Here is a 19,448-nt window from a genome sequence, read left to right as displayed (position 1 = left end):
GTTCGCCCTCTATAACACTGATAGAAAGGTATGCACAGCTGTTTGTCCCCCCCCCCCCCCCAGTATTAATACATACTCTGGGTTAATTAATAAGTAAAAAGTGATTTTATTAAATACAGACAGTAGGATTTAAGTGGTTCCAAGTAGTAACAGACAGAACAAAGTGAATTAACAAGTAAAATAAAATAAAACACACCAGTCTATGTCTAGTACAGTAATCATACTGAATACAGATAAAAACCTCACCAGTTCCAGTCAGTTTTCTTTTACAGACTAGTCTCCTTCTAGTCTGGGTCCAGCACTCACTCACACCCCCTGTAGTTACTGTCCTTTGTTCCAGTTTCTTTCAGGTATCTTTGGGGGTGGAGAGGCTCTCTCTTTAGCCAGCTGAAGACAAAATGGAGGGGTCTCCTAGGGGTTTAAATAGACTTTCTCTTGTGGGTGGAGACCCCCTCCTCTCTCCTATGCAAAGTCCAGCTGCAAAATGGAGTTTTGGAGTCACTTGGGCAAGTCACATGTCCATGTGTGACTGAGTTCCTTACCAGCCAAGCCACATTCCTGGGAAAGCCCAGATGTGGATTGGCATCTCCAAGTTTATTGATGGTTTAAGCGCTTCTTGATGGGCACTTACTGAGAATAGCCTTTTCTCAGGAAGTTGACCAATGGCTTCACTAAAACCTACTCAGAATCAAACAAGTGAGCAGCCAATATCCATAATTTTGAATACAAAAATGATACATACACACAAATAGGATTAATAGAATCAGTAGATCATAACCTTTACAGAGATATGTTACATGGCATATGTAGCATAAAACACATTCTAGTTATGTTATATATACATTCTTAAGTATATTTCCATAAATCCTTATGGGGGGTACTGTCACACCACGTCTTAAGTCCCAGGCTAGTTCCTGACCCACAAGGGCCATCCTTCCAGCGTACTGAGCCTGTGACGGTTCTCAGGGTCCCCAGAACTGCAAGAGAGGTAGCCTTGTTCTTGGTGGCTAGCTGTTAACCACTCACGCACTCCCCTCTGGGCTACACCAGCCCTGTCTTTGCCTTGCAGGTTAACGATGGGTTCAGCCTAATCTCCAAGTTCCTTTGAAACATTCCCCTGTGAGAGCCAGCCCCTGACACTGGCTACTGACAGAACTCCCAAATCCTCTGCCCCCAAGGAGCAGCATACCACGGTTTTACTTTAAACCACCGCTCCTGTATAACACCCAGGACTTGCGAGGATTTCCAATAAAACTGAAGTAGTTTTATTTAAAAGTGACAAGAGATTCACCTGGAAACAAGTGGTTACGATACAAAACAAAGTCAGAAGACACAAACTAGGGCCAACGCTCACCAATAAAGTAGGTTCCTCCCAAACCCCAAAGTTCAGTCTGTTGCTGAACCAGCTGGTTGGCTTTACAGGACCCAGAATCCAAACCCACTCTCCTCCAGATGTCTCCTCAGTGACCGGAGACAGAGGACCTCTCCCAACTTTGGGTTAAGTCTTTTGGTTCTTTCTGAGACTGGGCGATCCCCTGCCTGTTGTAATCTCCCCACTGTATTTTCCACTGAATGCATCCGATGAAGTGAGCTGTAGCTCACAAAAGCTTATGCTCAAATAAATTGGTTAGTCTCGAAGGTGCCACAAGTCCTCCTTTTCTTTTTGCGAATACAGACTAACACAGCTGCTACTCTGAAACCGGTCCTGTGGGAGTGGCTCCAAGTGGTTGTGATTGTTTGCAGTTCTTGGATAGCCTTGGGATGGAGCAATTATAGACATCAGAGCTTTGCATTACATCACCAGCTAACCAGCAAGGGTGGAGCTCCCTCCTGCTTGAATGGGCCATCATCACGACACATTAACCCTTGGTGACTAACTTTTACATCCAAGACCATAAAGCAGACTTTCAACATTGTTACATTATTTCTTGAGTGTTACCCATACACACATTTCTCAACGATCCTGAGTCTTGCTAAATTACAAGCTTTCTGTAGACACCTTACATGTTACCCTTTGGATAAATACCCTGCAGGACATGTGTTTGGTGTAGTGCGTTGGTCAGGTCTGAGGTGAGAGTTGTTTGCAAAGAACAGGGGAACCTTGCCCACTGAGCTCTGTCACTGTTGTGAACTGATGTTTTGGTTTGGGGTCCATCTCTGGTTTTAGACATGAATAGCTTTCAAGTCTGATTCTGTTTAATCCTCCCATCTGGTACTATATTAAAACAGAGATTGGCTCAACCAGACAGTTTGGACAATAGCTACTTACATACTAAACAACAGGTATATCACTTTTGCTTATGGGGAACGTATATCGAGAACCAACCATTCGGGCTTTTTGAAAATTACACCACCAAAATGGTTATTTCAACAAACAAATTTTTCACGAAAGGTGTCTGTTTTCCACAGAAAAAAATTGATGTTTTTGGAAAAAAATAAAAACTGACCACCCCACTACCAAAATATTTTGGACAAACCCAGAAACATTTCAATTGGGCAGTGCTAGTGCCTCATGGGACTTGTAGTTCTGTTGGCTCATATCTCTATTCTCCACTATGGGCCAGGCTCCTGGATGAACTACATCTCCCATGATGCACCAGGGACTCCCCATGACACACTAGATGACCTCTCCAAGAGGGGAGGCAAGGGTGTATCATGGGAAACAAAGTCCAACCAGGGAACCTAGTGTATAGAGGCAAATAGGAGCATTAGGCACTTGACCTACAACAGCCATGGGGCAACATTTCTAAAAACCAAAATATTTTGGATTTTGGCCATAATTTTTGGTATTCAACTTCCTGCCACAAAGCAAACTTATCCATCCCCCATTTTTCATCCAGCTCCACTAACCATGCTGATAAGTAAAGCAACATTTCTCACCCCTCTGCACCAGCACAATTGCAGTCTTTTCTACACTGCAGGACCCACCAGGCCTCTTAAAGTAGCTCAGGGTCTCATTTTTATGGGCCTCAAAGGGTCATGTGGCTACTCCTGACAATCACATGACCCTTGCAATTCTTAAAGGGACAATGGGTTACCAAACATCTCTCATCTTGCCTTTAAAAAAGCCGTAATGGACTGGAAACTTCATGCCAAACCACTTGGTGTGTCAGGGTATGCTGGAGCTTATGGAATCAAGTCCCTGGCTCTGACCCTATGGCATTGCATTCAGGTTTGACCCAGAAGCAGGAGGGGGTCTGTTTTACTGCTACAGGTCAGGTGCTGTCGTTCTCAGTGCCTTTGTCCCAAGATGGCAGAAATCCCAGTAGGACAGTGTATCTCCCAAGAGCCCCACCAGTCAGGGTGGCACAAATCTTGCAATATTGACTTCAGTGTCTCTTATGACATTTTCTGCCTGTCTGGGCTGAAATTTCATGAGATGAGCTTGGAAGATTTTTGGCTTCTTTAGATCCAAATGCAACCCCTCACCCTGATTCAGTGTTAGATTGCTCCTGGAGTCTGGTCCAGATCCAGTCACACCTCCTCAGTCCAGGTATGTTAGAAAAAAGACATTGCATGTTACCAGTCAGTCTAGGAGTCAGAACAGCAGACTGGCATATAGGAGACCTGGATTCTTTCCCCAGCTATGCCACAGGCTCCTTGTGTGAACTTGGGCAAGTCATGTCATTGCTTTGTGCCTCAATTTCCCCATCAGTAAGACAGGGCTAAAGATGTGAGATGCCGTGCATGTGCACTGGACTAGTATTGCCCTGTGAGCTGGCAGGGGATATAAAGTCAAATGTTGACAAGAACATAAAAGCAAAGCCATTTCCGTCATAATGACAGTAGCCTCCTTTAAGGCCTTTCATCCACCAGCCTGCGCCTTCGTGTGCAGGCACAAGTCCAGGCAGGGTGCGGGCTGGTGAAGGAATGTTGCCATCAGCATTACGCTGGCAGGGCACTGTTCTGCAGCAGGTAGGTACAGGCCCTGGAGGAGCGCCTGGGATGCCTGCTCTTCGGTGTTCGAGCAGGGATTCCTGCCAGCCCCCGGGGGACATGGGGCGAGCTGTCAGTGCCCAGGAAGAGAGCTGGGCACGATTCCTGAATTTCCCAAGGTGCCCCCCCTCTCCCAATGGCTTTCGGAGGCTGAGTGGGCATCGCTGCAAATGCTGCTCTTCATCATGATGAGGAGGATCCTCAGCCCACCCCCTCTGCAGCTGGCCAGATGCTGCTGTCAGGGGGCTGATGCGACAAGCTGATGCAGGCCGAGGGGGATCAGCAGCAGAGGTGGGCTGGGCTGACAGCACCATAGACCTGTCTGAGAGCCCCCCAGGGCCTGCACTGCCACGCTGCATTGGCATCAGGCACCTTGGTGCCGAAGGACAACTTGACAGCAAATCCAGCTCAGTTCTGGTCACGCCCAGGTTCATTCCCAGCCAGCAGCTGCTGACTCAGCCCTTTGCTGGGATAGCAAACAGTGACACCCTGTGGCCGGCTGGTTGGCCTATATCCCTACTCTGCATTTGCTGGAGAACCAGCTGATCCCAGCAATCAGAGCCAGGGGCTGCCTCCTGGCCAGCCAGTGCTCAGAACCCCACTGGAAGTGGGGTGCCCATCAGAGATGCAGTCACTGATGGGGACCTCAGTAGCTGGGTGGCTGCAGGAAGTGGGCCAGGGGGATGCAGTAGTGACTGGGGAGGTGCTGATACCATGGGGTGATAGCACTTTACAATCCACAAGCTCCCCTCCCTGTTACAAGCCCCCCGGCTACTGCGCCCCCTCCTCAGCGCCACTCAGTCTTTTCTGCTACCCCCTGCTGGGCGCATCTGCCTCTGCCCATGGGCATCCTCCCTCTCCTTCTTCTACCTGGCCACGAGCACAAAGGGGGAGGGGGGCACTGGGGGTGCAGAGCTGTCGGCAGGGCATGGATCCACATCAGGGCAAGTTGTTCCAGGAGAAGGGGGCTTTGAAAGGGAAGATGGTCCTGCAGCTAAAGCCTGTAACAGGCCTCTGGGTTTCACTGCTGCCTTTGCCTTGTGTGGCCTGGGGCAAGCTGCTGCCCCAGCTGTAAAATGCAAGTTGTGATTCTGCGGGTACATGGGCCATGCATCGTGTGACCCCGCCGTGGCTGGCCCTGCACGCAGCCTAACTTAGCAACTGTGAATGGTGCATTGAACAGAGGGGGAGGTAAGTTTTTACCCTGGATTTTACAGGCTCGGGAGGCTGAGTGGGGCTATGCCTTGCAGCTCAGGCCCTTGAATTGACGCATGCTTCCTTAGGCATTGTGACTGTACCCTTCCGGGGACAGGAAGGGGGGCACGGGGCTAAGGTACAATCTTAGGAGGCAGGAGCCCAGAGCCCAGTTCCAAGCTCTGCCCCCGACTCTTGGTAAGGCCACACACTCTGTGCGCCTCAGTGTTCCCACCTGCAACGAGGCCAGTACCACCCCCTCCCGTGGGCTGGTGAAGAGCACTGAAATCCCAGCCGGAAGGTTTTAGGGCCAAAATCTCCCTGTTACTTGGTCCCTGCTGGAGAAACATGATGCAGCCAGGCTTTGAACTGGGGCGGGGCATGTGTGTGTAAAATGAGCAAATCATGCTGGCTTGGGTTAAAATAAAATCACCATAGCCCTTTCAGCCAAGGAGCAGGAGCCCTTCAGCACCCACAAAATTTCACAACCCCCACATGGCCTGGAGCCCCCATCTCACCAAGGCAGGCAGTGCAACATGAGACCCATCAGTCAGGCCAGGCTTGCTAGCACTGGCTACTCAGCTGCCTGCTACAAGAGTCCGTTCCCCTCTCTGGTCCTGGTTTATACCAGGTGGCAGCAGGGTCCATGATAGGAGTGGAAATGGTTCTGCAGGACCCATGACTGATGTGGAAGGTAGGAGCCCAAGAACTGGCAGGTTGGACTGGCCTATGATATTACCTTCACCCATGATCTTACTTGGCTGGATAGGCCAAAGCAAAGATACAAATGCCCATCAGAGGAGGGCACGTCGGGGGCAGGCTGACGTGGGGGGGAGGGGAGGGGAAAAGAAGATTGAAGCACATCAGGCCACATAGCTCCAAACATTTCCTGGCACCTCGCTTGTCACTGATCAGGTCAGGACCCACAGACGACAATGATAAACAGTCAGAAGCGCAGTAATGAAAGGTGAAGGGGCTCTTGCCACCCACCCTCCAGCTCAGCGTATTTTATACACTTTATTCTCTCGTATGGTCATACGACTGACAGCACAAGCGTCCACAGATTCCCCTCTTCCGCTTAAAACTCACTAGACCGGAAGTGGATGCGCACGGCTCCTCATGTCTCATGATGGGACGTGTCTGGAGCCCAGCCCAGTCGCTCATTGCAATCACTGTGCCGGAGGAGGTGGACCAAGGGTTGTGAAGGAGAGGCTAGTGCAAGGTCAGACAGAGCCTGAATGGACAGAGCAAACACATGGCCAAGGGGGATGAGACAAGCCTGGAGCAGCAGGTCCGGACAGTCCCCTCATGGGCTGCTGAACTTCAAGGTCAGCTCCAGTCTCACCCAAAAGCAGAATTCAGAGATCCAGTCCAGCTGAGCCAGCCCGTGCTATCCAAACATCCAGCCCAGCTGCAGGCTCATCCCCTTCAGAGCCCCTGTGGAACGGGCTACAGAGGAATGGCTCTGCGCCCCCAGGACAGTTAGATGCTTAGGGGTACTGAGTGACACCCCAGCCCCTGGTGCAGAGGGACGCTGAGGAGGTACACATGGTGGGTAGGGCTGGCCTGCTGCTGTGAAATGAGAGGGAGCCCCCACCTGCATCAACACCCAGTGTGGAGGGGTATTCCCTTGGCAATGAATTAGGAGTGAATTCTTTACAATGAGTGTGTAGGTGCTGAATTAACAGGCCTGGACCTGGACCTCCATCCCCCAACTTGTCTCCCCTGCTACCCTGCCGAGGGGCCTCAGCCTTGACTTGAAGGGACAGCCTCCAGGAAGAGAGCAAGGTCCATGCCCATTCACTCGCTAGCAGAGGCTGAGCAGGGGGCCGATGGGGATTGTGTGTCAGGCAATAGGGACACCTGTGCCTAGATCCAGCTGGCCACCAAAAAAGCAGATGGCAGCAGCCGGGTCTGGCTTGGACCAAGCTCCTCCTAGCCCTCCTGTCCACCATGGCCTCTTGCCCTCCACCCACCTCCATCACTGGCCTCATGCACTGGTTCAATGGGCAAGAAACTTGGCTTTGGGGTTGATCCAGGGACAGCTGGCTCCTGAGACGAGCGCAGCAAGCTCAGGCACCTGGAGAGGCTGGGATCGCTAGCGGACGAGAGGTTCTGGGTGGGGCAGGCTAGAGACGATCTGGAAAGAGCCAGCAGGGAAAGTGAAACCTTTAAACACCAGGGGTGGGGGGGAATGGTTTCCCATTCGCCAGTATGCGATGCGGAGGGCGACTGGGGGCCTCCCCATTTCCAGGGACTGGGGCACATCGACCAACCACAGTGTGTTTGGGGTGCGGGGAGCAAAGAGTCATCTAGGTAGTTTGCACCGTCCCAGGTTAACAACCGTCCATTTGATCATGTCCTCAGCAGATCGCCCCCGAATCTGGTTAGTATCTGGAGCACATATGGCATGTGAATTAAGCCGCTTCAGTTGGCACGGCCTGAAGCTTAAAATGTCACATTTCAGTCCTGGTTGCTGGGGCTTTGCCTTTCTTGCCATCGCTGGAACACGGCAGCCCCTTCCTCATCTCTCGGCTCCGGCCCCTCCACTTGAGGACTTGGTCACTGAGCTGGATTTTCTGCCAAGGGCCTCAGGCCTAGGCTGGGGCTGCCTGGAACTGGAACCGGGTTCTGGGAACCTTTGAGAAAAATCCTGCAGAGAAGGAAAACCCCATCCCCGACCACCACACAAATATTAGACAGTGAACAGCCTCTCCGGCCAAGAATCTGCACCCGCAGCCTGCCCGAGGAGCATCAGGGATAAGCTAACGGGCAGCTACCTGGGTCCCATAGCCAAGAGGACACAGGAGCTCTCTTGGGCTCTCACTGGGCTGCACAGCCTTGGCCCACTCCCCAGACAGGAGGGCCCTGAGGAGCTGCTACCTGTCTCCCTCCCACACTTGGGGCCCAGGTCTCTGCTGGCGTCAGAGTCATTCCACCACAGAGAACTGGGCCCTTGCGCTGTGCACAGGATGTTCTCATTTGCTCCATTGCAACTGGTGGCTGGCTTCATCCTCCTGCCTCTGTGGCAACTCCTTAGCTACCCATCCGGGTTCCTGTTGACCCGCTGTGCTTAACATACTTCTCCTCTCCCCGCACTCCCACAATTCCTCCCCCACCCAGGTCAACTCCTCCTGTGTCTGACCAGGAGTTGGGAGGTTTGGGGGGAACCCGGGCCCACCCTCTACTCCGGGTTCCAGCCCAGGGCCCTATGCGACAGCTACAACTCCCTGGGCTACTTCCCCATGGCCTCCTCCCAACACCTTCTTTATCCTCACCACAGGACCTTCCTCCTGGTGTCTGCTGATGCTTGTACTCCTCAGTCCTCCAACAGTCCACATTCTCACTTTCAGCTCCTAGTTCCTCTTGCTCCCAGCTCCTCACACACGTGCCACAAACTGAAGTGAGCTCCTTTTTAAACCCAGGCGCCCTGATTAGCCTGTCTTAATTGATTCTCTGCAGGTGTTCTAATCAGCCTGTCTTGTTTCCAGAAGCTTCCCGATTGTTCTGGAACCTTCCCTGTTACCTTAACCAGGGAAAAGGGACCTACTTAACCTGGGGCTAATATATCTGCCTTCTATTACTCTCCTGTAGCCATCTGGCCTGACCCTGTAACAAAGTATATAATAAATCATAATGGTATCATGTAAAAAAAAAAAAAACAAAAAAAAACCCTTCCCTGTTACCTTAACCAGGGAAAAGGGACCTACTTAACCTGGGGCTAATATATCTGCCTTCTATCACTTTCCTGTAGCCATCTGGCCTGATCCTGTCACAGTGGGCAGTCTCACCTGAGCCCGGCAGATGTCCAGCATGATCCCTGCCCGAACCAGGCACCAGATCTCACCCACCAGCGAGATGAAGATGTTCATGATGTCCATCCACCGGCCGACTGTCATTAGGAGGATGAGGAGGCCTCCCATCCTCACAAACACCGTCTGATAGACCATCTGCTCGCTGGGGTTATGCCTCTGCTCCTCTGCCAGGAACAAAGCCATCCCACAGTCACGGCATGAACCATTTCCTACCCTCCCTTTGGGCTTGGGCAGCAGCTTCAGCCACGCCATGGGGCTGCTATGGCCAGGAAAATGGCTTAGAAATGGTCCCTTCCAAAGACACTGGGTACAGCTACGCTGGAGGTGTAACTCCCAGCTTGGGTAGACACATCTGCACTAGCTTTGGTCAAACTAGCGTGCTAAGAACAGAAGAGTAGCTGCAGCAGCACGAGTGGTGGGCTGGGCTAGACACCTGAAGTATGTACCAAGGGTCCCAGGCAGGCAGGTTCTCAGGGTGACTAGCCCATCACCGCCACAGCTCCGCTGCTAGTTTTGTATGCAAGCTCGGCCACATCTCATGCCAGTCTCTCTACCTAAGGTGGAAACTGCCCCTGTGGCTCCAGCATAGACACACCCTTTGTGACACCAGGAGCTTTGCAGCCACATTGCAGCCATGGGAGAGAAAAACTGGCATCTGTTCTGTCCCCAGGGAGGGGCTGCAGGAAGCCATGCTCCTGAGCTGCTGCCCAGGACAGTCCAGATCTCTGCCCTTGGCAGAAATTGGAGAATGGACTGTAGGCATTGGATTTCTACGACCTGTGCTATGCAGGAGGTCAGAAGAGAGGATCACAGTGGTCCCTTCTGGATTTATAATCTGTGGATCAAGGTGGTGGGAACAGTTCCCGGGACTGTGCTTCATTGCAAAGGCAAAGCTAAATGCTGAGGTTAAGAATGAGAGAGAAACATGCCTGAGCGCTACCGAAACTACACAAGCAGCAGGAGAGAATTCGGTCCCATTCTGGTTCCAGACATTCATGCCCACCACACTCGCTCCACCAACAAAGGGCAAAACAGAAGCGCCACATCATCAGAACAAGCTCCCATTGGCTGATCATACCCTTGTGGGCAGCTTGGCCCCTTGTCCTGCATCCAACAGCTGGACTAGTGAAGAGGGCTTTAAACTAGGTTCACCGGGGGAAGGAGACCAAAGCCCTGAGGTAAGTGGGCAAGTGGGATACCGGGAGGAGGCACGAGCAGGAGCGCGTGAGAGGGGAGGGCTCCTGCCTCATACTGAGAAAGAGGGGCAATCAGCAGGTTACCTCAAGTGCCTATATACAAATGCACGAAGCCTGGGATGTATAAGTAGGGGCATAGTGAGCAGATCGAGGGACGTGATCGTCCCCCTCTATTCGACATTGGTGAGGCCTCATCTGGAGTACTGTGTCCAGTTTTGGGCCCCACACTACAGGAAGGATATGGATAAATTGGAGAGAGTCCAGCGAAGGGCAACAAAAATTATTAGGGTTCTGGAACACATGAGTTATGAGGAGAGGCTGAGGGAACTGGGATTGTTTAGTCTGCAGAAGAGAAGAATGAGGGGGGATTTGATAGCTGCTTTCAACTACCTGAGAGGTAGTTCCAGAGAGGATGGTTCTAGACTATTCTCAGTGGTGGAAGAGGACAGGACAAGGAGTAATGGTCTCAAGTTGCAGTGGGAGAGGTTTAGGTTGGATATTAGGAAAAACTTTTTCACTAAGAGGGTGGTGAAACACTGGAATGCGTTACCTAGGGAGGTGGTGGAATCTCCTTCCTTAGAAGTTTTTAAGGTCAGGCTTGACAAAGCCTTGGCTGGGATGATTTAACTGGGGATGGGTCCTGCTTTTGAGCAGGGGGTTGGACTAGATGACCTCCTGAGGTCCCTTCCAACCCTGATATTCTATGATTCTATGACTTGCTCATTGGGAGCTCTCCGTTTTAAAGGTCCCATTATGAACAGTTAGTTCTCATGAATAAGACCAGGGGGTTCCTCCGTCATGCCTGGAAGTGCGCAAAACAAAGCCCCTTGCCAAAAATCCCAAGGGCCCTTGGGAGCCTTCTGGCCAGGAAAGAGCTCAGCTGGTTTCTTAGTGGCCACGGGGACCTCACCTTGCATGTAGATGACCAGCAGGGTGTAGCAGATGGTGAGCGGCGTCCAGAAGCGTATGGCCTCCGAGGTGGTGAGGAAATCCCTGTTGATCAGCGCGACAGCGGCCAGGTCAGCCACCACGAAGGTGATCTTGAGGGCGTTGCAGAGCAGAGTGGGGATGCCGTGCCAGGTGGTCAGCAGGAAGATGCAGACTCCGCAGTAGCGCTCCTTGCTGTGGAGCTCGTACATGGTGCAGACGTGCCGGGCCAGCCTCCAGACGTAGCAGGTGATCAGGCCGGCCAGGCCCAAGCTGAGGGTCAGGTTGCAGCTGCGGTGGGAAGCCCCCTCCAGGAGGTAGCTGAGGCTGCAGGAGATGCCGCACCCCAGGGAGTACTGGCACAGCAGGTACAGCTGGCTGCTGTGCGCCCCCTGCGGAAGCGGAGCACTGGAGATGCAGCACGCTCGCTACATGCCCGTAGGGCAGCGGGACGTGTTCCTCGAGACGGAGGCTAGGATTCAGTGGCTGGTCTAATTCCCCAGCACAGCAAATGGAAACCACTCAAGACATCAGAGAGCAGCCGCCAACATGGGGCAGGTAATGTTACAGCACAGCCAAGATAATGGTGGTGTAACGAGACGGCCCAGTATGGTGCACATGGTGCAGCACGGGGACTAGAACCCTGCTCCTTCAGCTCCACCTCCCCCCGCCTTAGCTAAGGGACTGCCCCAATGCAGGCGGCGCCTTTGTTCTCTGTTGCCTTCGAATGTCCGGCACAACATCCCCTCGCCTGCCCTCCACCCCCAACCCCTGGTGGCCTGGGGCCATACATTACATACATGCCTTGAGGTTTCGTGAGCTGCAGACCCTGGTAGGTTCTCCCATCCCACAGCAGCCCAGACAAGGGATGGTCTGGTGTGCAAAACCTCTGAGCCTACACTTGCTTCTAATCATGTGTCATCTGACTCTGCCCAGGAAGGGTGGGCCAGTGGCTGGTACCCTAGGCCAGTGGTTTTCAAACTTTTTTTCTGTCAACCCAGTTGAAGAAAATTGGAGCTGGGGATGAGGGGTTTTGGGTGTGGGAGGGGGTCAGGGCTCTGGGCTGGGGCCAAGGATGAGGGGTTTGGGGTGCAGGAGGGGGTCTCTAGGTTTGGAGGGGCTCAGGGCTGGGAGTCGGGGTGTGGGAGGGGGTCAGGGCTCTGGGCTGGGGCCAGGGTTGAGGGGATTGGTGTGCAGGAGGGGGCTCCAGGTTTGAGTGTGGGCTCAGGGATGGGGCAGGGGGACAGGCTTACCTCTGGCAGCTCCCAGTCAGTGGCGCATCTGGGGTGCAGAGGCAGGCTTCCTGCCTGCCCTGGCACTGCGGACCGCACTGTGCCCTGGAAGCAGCCAGCAGCAGGCACCGCCCCCGCCAGCTACCATTGGCCAGTTGGAGCCAGTGCTCGAGGCAGGGGCAGCGCACGGAGCCCCATGCCCCCCCGCCTAGGAGCCGGATCTGCTGCTGGCCGCTTCCGGGGTGCAGCGTGGTGTCAGAACAAGTAGGGACTAGCCTCCCTTAGCCAGGCAGCACTGCCGACGGGACTTTTAACAGCCCGGTTGACGGTGCTGACCAGAGCTGCCGCGACCCAGCGTCTTCCATTCCTGGGTCGAGACCTGCAGTTTGAAAAGCACTGTCCTAGGCTGCCACTCAGCCGATCAACGTTTGACTCCTGGCTCTAGTCTCTTGGTCCTCAGAGCAGCAAGGTCTGGAGAAGGAATCAGAGTCAGCTCTGGAAGGGACTGCTCTGCAGCAACTCCCTCAGGCCAGCGGCAGGGTGTTCATAGACTCCACCCGTAATCAGGTCATCAGCTAGGGCTGGACGCTTCCTTGGGCAGGAATATTACAGGCAAATGGAAGTTGGAGAACCACGCACAGTGTGGCCTAGTGAATAGAGAACTAAACTGGGACTCATGAGACCTGGGTTCTATTCCTGGCTCTGTGTGACCTTGGGCAAGTCCCTACCCTCTCTGTGCCTTGGTTTCCCCTTCTGTAAAATGGGAATAAATGACACAAATCTCCTTTATTAAGCATTTTGAGATCTACTGAAGAAAAGTGCCCTGTAAGAGCTGGGAGTTATTACTACAGTGCACTAGACTATGCATCAGGAATCCACCCTCCTGGTCCAGTCCCAACGATGGCTCATACACGACTACAGAGAGAATCAGGCGATTATTACAGAGGCCCTTACTCAGAGATGACTCCTCACCTTATTCAGGGACAGCAGCATAGACACAGCCCTGAGGGAAAACTCCAGCACCACCAAAGCAGCCACACGATACCCAACCACCGTGAAGATCAACGTCAGTAGAAAGAAGTGGATGTGATCCAGTACAGACCACTGGGAGCGGATGGTCTCCTCCTCCTTCTGCCTGTCCGGGTCACTGGGAACAGAGAGAGACAGGCTCAGGACACTGCTGGCTCAGGATCAGTCCGTGGGGAAATTCCTCCCTCCTGCTGCATTAGGGGAAGTCCAGGTCCCAGGCTGCTAACCTTCAACCACCTTCACCCCCTGTAGCCAGGTTCTTGTAACTCGCCCCTCCGTGCAGTGCCAGAGCGTGGGAACATCCATTGGCTTCAGTGGAAACAAAGCATCTGCAGGATCAAGCCCCAAGGGGCTGTCCGACTGCCCCCCATCACTCCAACCAAGAGCAGCTTTTCTTGCTTTCTCCTTCAGTCCATCCAGGCCCCTCTCCTGCCTGGAGGCTTCCCCCTGCTCCCCAAGTCCTCCATCCAAGGCAGCCAATAATAACTACCATAGCAGCTCAGGATCCCGAAGTGTCACGTGTCTGCTCTAGTTTATGCATAAAGGCCAGCTATGAGCATCCTGCCCCAGCGAGATGCAGCCGGTTCGGGCGGGGGAGGAGCTCAAGTCAAAGACACCAGGCCTCAGCCATACACTTATGAACGAGGGGCAGGGGATTTTCACAGAGCAGCTGGGCTTGTGGGTCTTCGGGACTGACCCAAGAGATCCAGGCACACGAAGCTGCCCAAGGTTGGCTCCACCTCACGGGCAGCGACTCTCGAATTCTGGCCACACAAGAGGCCCCCTCAGCCGCAAAGTAAATAATAACCCTGAAGAAACCCAGTTCCAGACGCTTCCCCCACCAAAACTACCCACCCATCTCTTCACTGTCCAGCCCAATGCTCTTTAACCTACGCCAGGTCCCCTGTCTCAGCCCCCCTCCCCGGCAGCTGTTCCTCACAGGTCATCTCCTGGGCTCTGGCCAGGGGATAGAGCGGATCCACTCTGGTGGTGGGTTCAGGGCCAGGGAAGGGGGTGTTCCCCTTTGGCTTTTGAGGTGGCAGGCCTGCCCTGAGCAGCATTGGGGGGGGGGGCAGGTGTCCCTAGGTTGGAGCAAGGCGAAAGGGAAGAGACTCCTTCCAGAAGCAGCTGGGGCTGCGCTGAATAGGCTGCAGCTGCTATAGAAAAGCCGCTTCGTGCAGGGGTAGCTTGGTGCTTTCCCCTCCCTGTGCTGCAGGCAAGGGCTCTGGGGCGCACCCCCACAGCCACCTAGAGACACCCAATTCCCAGCCACAGGGGCGCTAGTGTGTCCTCACAGAGAGGGCTGAGCAGCTCGACCAGCAGAGGTTGCCCAGCCTCCAGGATTCATTTCATGCGATGAAACCTCCAGGAAAAAAGCCAGCCAAAATTGGCAACCTTAAGAGTGGCCTGTGCATTGCCGGGTGGGGCACAAAGACTTCTTTTTTGCCATCTTCCCCCCTTTCCCCAAGTGTAGTTAGTATCTGGCCCTGCTGGCCCCCAGAGCCAGCCTGAGGACTGTGGGGCCAGCCAGGGAGCCGATCCTTTGGGATTCGCCTGATCTGACACGTTGGCCAAGCCAAGAGGGGCCCTGAATGCATGTCTTTAATGCAATAACTTTGGAACGCCCTGTCTGATCAATTCCAAAAAGCCAGGGAATGTTCTAGGCATCACTGGGCAGAATCCTACTGATGGGCGGGGGAGGGGTCAGAAAAACCAACAGGGGGAAGGGGGCGGGGCACATGGAGACCCTGGCACCTGGTTTGCAGAGCCAGCAGCTTCAGCCAGGCCTGCAATCCTCTGCAGATCAAAGAGCTGATTGGGGGCAGCCCTTAATACCATCCAGCGTCACACCACCCCAACCCAGCTCTGCCCATCCTCCCCATAGAGGCTAATGTGCCGACCCCCAGAATTAATAATGGGCTGGAGGGGGACGGAAGGGAAGCCCACAAAGCCATGGGTATGGGGGAGAGGGAATGTAGGTACAGAAAGCCCCTGGCATGCAGGGCAGAAAGAGAGACAATTTTATGGGGGAGAGGGACACCCTGTGCCCCTGGCATGAGGGAGGAGTGGGGGGATTGCAGGGAGTCCCTGTAGTAGAAGGGGATGAGGGGGCAGCACACAGGGATCTTGGGGGTGGGGGGGAGGCGGGAAGAGAATGGAGGGAAGTGTGCAGTGAGCTGGGCCTACACAAGGCATGAAGTATATCACGCCCTTGTGTTATAGGCTAGTAAACAGCGTGCGTGTGTGGGGCGGGGGGGGGGAGGGAGGCAGGAGGCAGTCTAGCCCCAGATGCCAGTAAATCTTTGCAATCAGATCCAAGGCTCTGCCCAAGGAAAAAGAGCTAGAGACTCAAACAGATTTTCCTCCACCAGGCCCAGGGGCAGCTCCGATACCAGGGGACTGGCAGGAGCCCAGCAGGGGACAGAACCAGCCATTCCAGACAGCCTGGTACGGTCACGCTACAGGCCAGGATGCTGCGACCCGCCTGAGTTTTAATGCCAGGCGTCAGAGTCCGTTCTTCACCACGTAGCACTCAAGCAGCTTGGGTGCCCATCTCAAGTGAACCCACAGGGCGGTGGGACCTGGGGGCAGGGAGAAAGTGCTTGGAGGAAATCAAAGCTGCTCAGGGAATCATTTTTGTTGGGACAAGCGATTCCTCCCCCACTTACTTCAGACACTGGATGTAGAGATAAATCTTCACCAGGCTGCAGAGGACAGACACGGCACAAGCTCCTATTAGCCCTGCAGGGGAGAAAAGAGCCGGGTGGGTTGTGGGGAAGCCAAGAAGACCAGAGAGGCAACCCAGTAAAGGGCTTTAGCCTCACCTTGCAAGAGAGAGTCCATCAGGGAGGAACCCCAGGCGAAGCCAGGGAGCCAGGAGGCCAGGAACTCAAAGGAGAGCATTTTTCACCAGCACTGAGGGAGCTTGGAATCAGGTGTGAGGAGCTGGTCTCTGCACGGTCTCAAAGGTCTGCAGAGAGACTTTTGATAAGAGGCGCCAGGAGGAGGCTAGGGTGCTGGTAAATCATTCTCCATGAGCCCTGCCTGCAATCAGCTGGCCAGAGAGGGCCGGGGGAGTGGGCAGGCCAGCAGCAGTGGGAAGGGCTCTTCACAAGGTTGCCTGGAATTCCTGTGTTAAAGGGACCCAGCCAGGCAAGTTAGTTCTCAGAACAAGGGTTCACCTAAAGAAATAGTTCCACTCATTGCCCCGTTCACGGCCAAGGAACAGATTTCTGTTGGGCACAAATCATTCGCCCTGCCAATTTCGCATCCCCAACACTGCAATGTTTTGCTAGCCTAAGGCAGCCTGGCCCAGTAGCAACATGGAGGGGAAAAGCTGGGTTCTGTGCTTGGTTCTGCTACTAACTCAAAGCCTGTGATATTGGGCAAGTTAGTTTGTGGCTTGTGCCTCAGTTTCCCCATGTGTAAAATGCAGCAAATGATGCTCGCCCTCTTTCTAAAGAGCTTCCAACCCTTCTGATTAAGACTCTCCTTAAGTACTGGATATTGTTTTTAGTGCATGAAAACTGACCAGAAACAAAAGTGAACTTGCCCACCCCAGCTTCTCCGCTAGCCTCTGAGCATGAAACAGAAACAGCCAAAACATGGAAAAGTACCAGTTTTTAAAAAAAACCTTTGTGGGTTGTATTCTCTCTCTTGGTGCTCACCTAGGGGAAGAAAACTGGTTCTTTTCTTAAAGTGATTTTAAGCCTGACCCCGCCCTGCATCTGTGTAGTTAATCAGTGTAAACACAGGGGCGGGAGACAATATATGGGAGAGAAACTAGAGGAAAAGCTGGTCTCTGTCCCGCTCACCCCCTTTCCTCAGCTCTCTTCTGTCTGGGTATTTCTAACGAGCCTGGTGGGATCTATGTGGAGAAGAGGATGGCAAAGGACCAGCCTCCATTTACATGTCCCTGCCACAGGGTGGAAGGTGCGAATGGTCCAATATAACATTTCTCAGCCAGTTTCTCAACACGGTGGTATTTGTGTTTGAATTACACCCCCCTTTTTCTCTAGCAGTGTGGTCAGACACTGAGGGAGAGGGACCTGTTGGTACTTAGTGATGATTAAAGTAACCAATGATTACTATGATGTCCTGATACTTTAACCCCTTCAGAGCTGCAATCTGAAGGCCCCACTCCTGTGATCAGCTCTGTGTGGGTCAATGCTAACAGCCATGCACCCTGCAGGGCTCATTGCTTGCTAAGCCTAATTGTAGAGCATCTGAGTGGACTGTACTTCAAATCATAGTCAGCCAGGATTTTAGGAGAGCAGGGCACCTTCTGGGGCATGAGCCCAAATCTGCCCCACCTCGCTCCCTGCTACTGGAAACCCTCCCCAGTGCTCAGAGTTGCAGCCCTGTCTGCAAACCCTCGAGAGCAGCTAAAGCTTGAAGCCAGGTGTCATCTCTTTGCGACCTGGCCAGCTTCTGACTGCTCAATGTAGCTTGGGTAGCGGCCCCCATCCCCTATGGCACAAGGAGCTGTTTGGGGCAGGAGGGTTAATTGTTTGTGTCAGTTATTCTTGGCGCTGGGTGGGTCTGCTCCAGCCCACATCCATGGCCTTACAGCCCAGCTGCCCCTGGAATGTTTGAGGGGTGTCTGTCCTGCAAGAGTTTCTGCTGGTGCAGGGGGATAAATTCAGGGGGATGGGGAGGGACTGTGATTTGGGGGTTGGGGGAGTTAGAAGGGACAAGCTGAGTGCTTGACAGAAGGGGCAGGGAGTGGATGGGGCTACTCATGACTTGATATAGGTGTTGGCCACATAAGCAGACACCTAAAGCATCATCCTTTTAAGCACCTCTAGCCCAGCCACCGCCCACCAGCTGGAGGCCAATCAGTGACAGTCCTGGCCTTTTCAGAGTGCCCCCTACCCCCAGCACCAACGGGGTCCCCCTCCCACCCCAACTTTCAGAGGGGAGGGGAACTGACTAGAGCAGCAAACCGTCTAGGGCTAGCCCCAGGGCCAATTCAGAGGGGGGACCCAGCACTGAATTGATGGTGGTGGTGGGTTCTGTATATTGTTGAGTTTCTGCACCACTCGCTGGTGGCATCAGGGCAGGGCACCAGGGGGTGATTCTATGGGGCTGTGCCCCTTTCTGCAGTGCTGTATGCCCTTTGCTCCAGGGGCACACATGAGGGGAGCTGGGCACATGGCGGTATGATGCCAGTGAAGTATAATTGGTCGCATTTCTTGCGTGGCCCCAGTAGGTGGCGGCAGGAGTTCGCAGGTGAACCAGGCCTGCTCAGGGTGATGCCAGGTTTAGTTGCTGGTGCACAGGACAGGGATCCCAGCCCCCGTGTGCACACGCTATGGCTGATGTGCCTGGGATTGAACTAGGGATCGCCAGAGCTGAAAGCACAAGCATCTACAGCTTGAGCCATAGCTGGGGGCTGAGAGAGATGCCTACAACCGCCTGTGGCTCCGCACCGAGGGGCCCGTAACGCCCCCCCGTGGGTTACAAATGCCTGGCAGTGCCTGTCCTGCTGCAGCCTGGCATCGGCACCAAAGACCGACCAGCAGGTGCCTAGGGTGGCAGATTGGCGGCAAGGGATGAAGCTGGTGGGACAGCCTGAGGGCGGGGGCAGCTGCCAGACGGGGCTCTGAGGAGCAGGAAGTGGCCCCTGCCCCTTGCCCAGGTGCTCCCCGCCCCCAGCACAGGTAAGGCTGGGGCTCAGGCGCTGACCTGGCTCCATGTTAGTGCCCAGCACCCATGGGCTCTGCTGCCCAGCTGCTGCTTCAGCTCTGTGGTGTCTGCTGAGATACCCTAAATCAGTGCTATATAACCGAATTTATACACCCTGAGTCTTCCTATCCCTATCATAATTTAAAGTTACCGGTAATTCCGCCTTATTATATTTTTGTATCCATTTCAACTCAGTCTGTAAACTCACAACGCTTACAGAGTATTATTGTAATATATAGCTAGATAATATCTGAATGCTACTTAGAGTAAGCATTGCAAGTCTCGTGTTTTTCACAGCATGATGCAATGCTCATTCTTATGACTGCATGTGAATTGGTATAAATACTTGAACTGCTTTATGCAAGGTTAATATTAATACAAAAGTAGGTTTGCTTCAGGGAAAGGAATTTTAGCGCAGCCCACAGACTGTC

At 53.5% G+C, this 19,448-nt stretch overlaps 1 protein-coding gene across 1 annotated transcript; it reads right to left on the bottom strand.

The window, feature by feature from the left end:
* Nucleotides 1-6,083: 6,083 nt before the first annotated feature.
* Nucleotides 6,084-16,559, bottom strand: TMEM82 (transmembrane protein 82). Its single transcript, XM_073316300.2, has 6 exons — nt 16,155-16,559; nt 15,999-16,071; nt 13,273-13,447; nt 11,052-11,460; nt 8,922-9,109; nt 6,084-7,783 (listed from the first exon to the last, which is right to left on the bottom strand). The coding sequence occupies exons 1-6, from the start codon at nt 16,231-16,233 to the stop codon at nt 7,655-7,657; spliced, it is 1,053 nt and encodes a 350-aa protein (XP_073172401.1). The 5' UTR covers nt 16,234-16,559; the 3' UTR covers nt 6,084-7,654.
* Between the last annotated feature and the right edge of the window lie 2,889 nt (nt 16,560-19,448).

Source organism: Lepidochelys kempii, chromosome 18, assembly GCF_965140285.1.
Source record: "Lepidochelys kempii isolate rLepKem1 chromosome 18, rLepKem1.hap1, whole genome shotgun sequence".
NCBI classification, from domain to species: domain Eukaryota; kingdom Metazoa; phylum Chordata; order Testudines; family Cheloniidae; genus Lepidochelys; species Lepidochelys kempii.
Note: the sequence above shows the minus strand (reverse complement) of the source record. Positions and strands in the feature narration are given on the sequence as shown.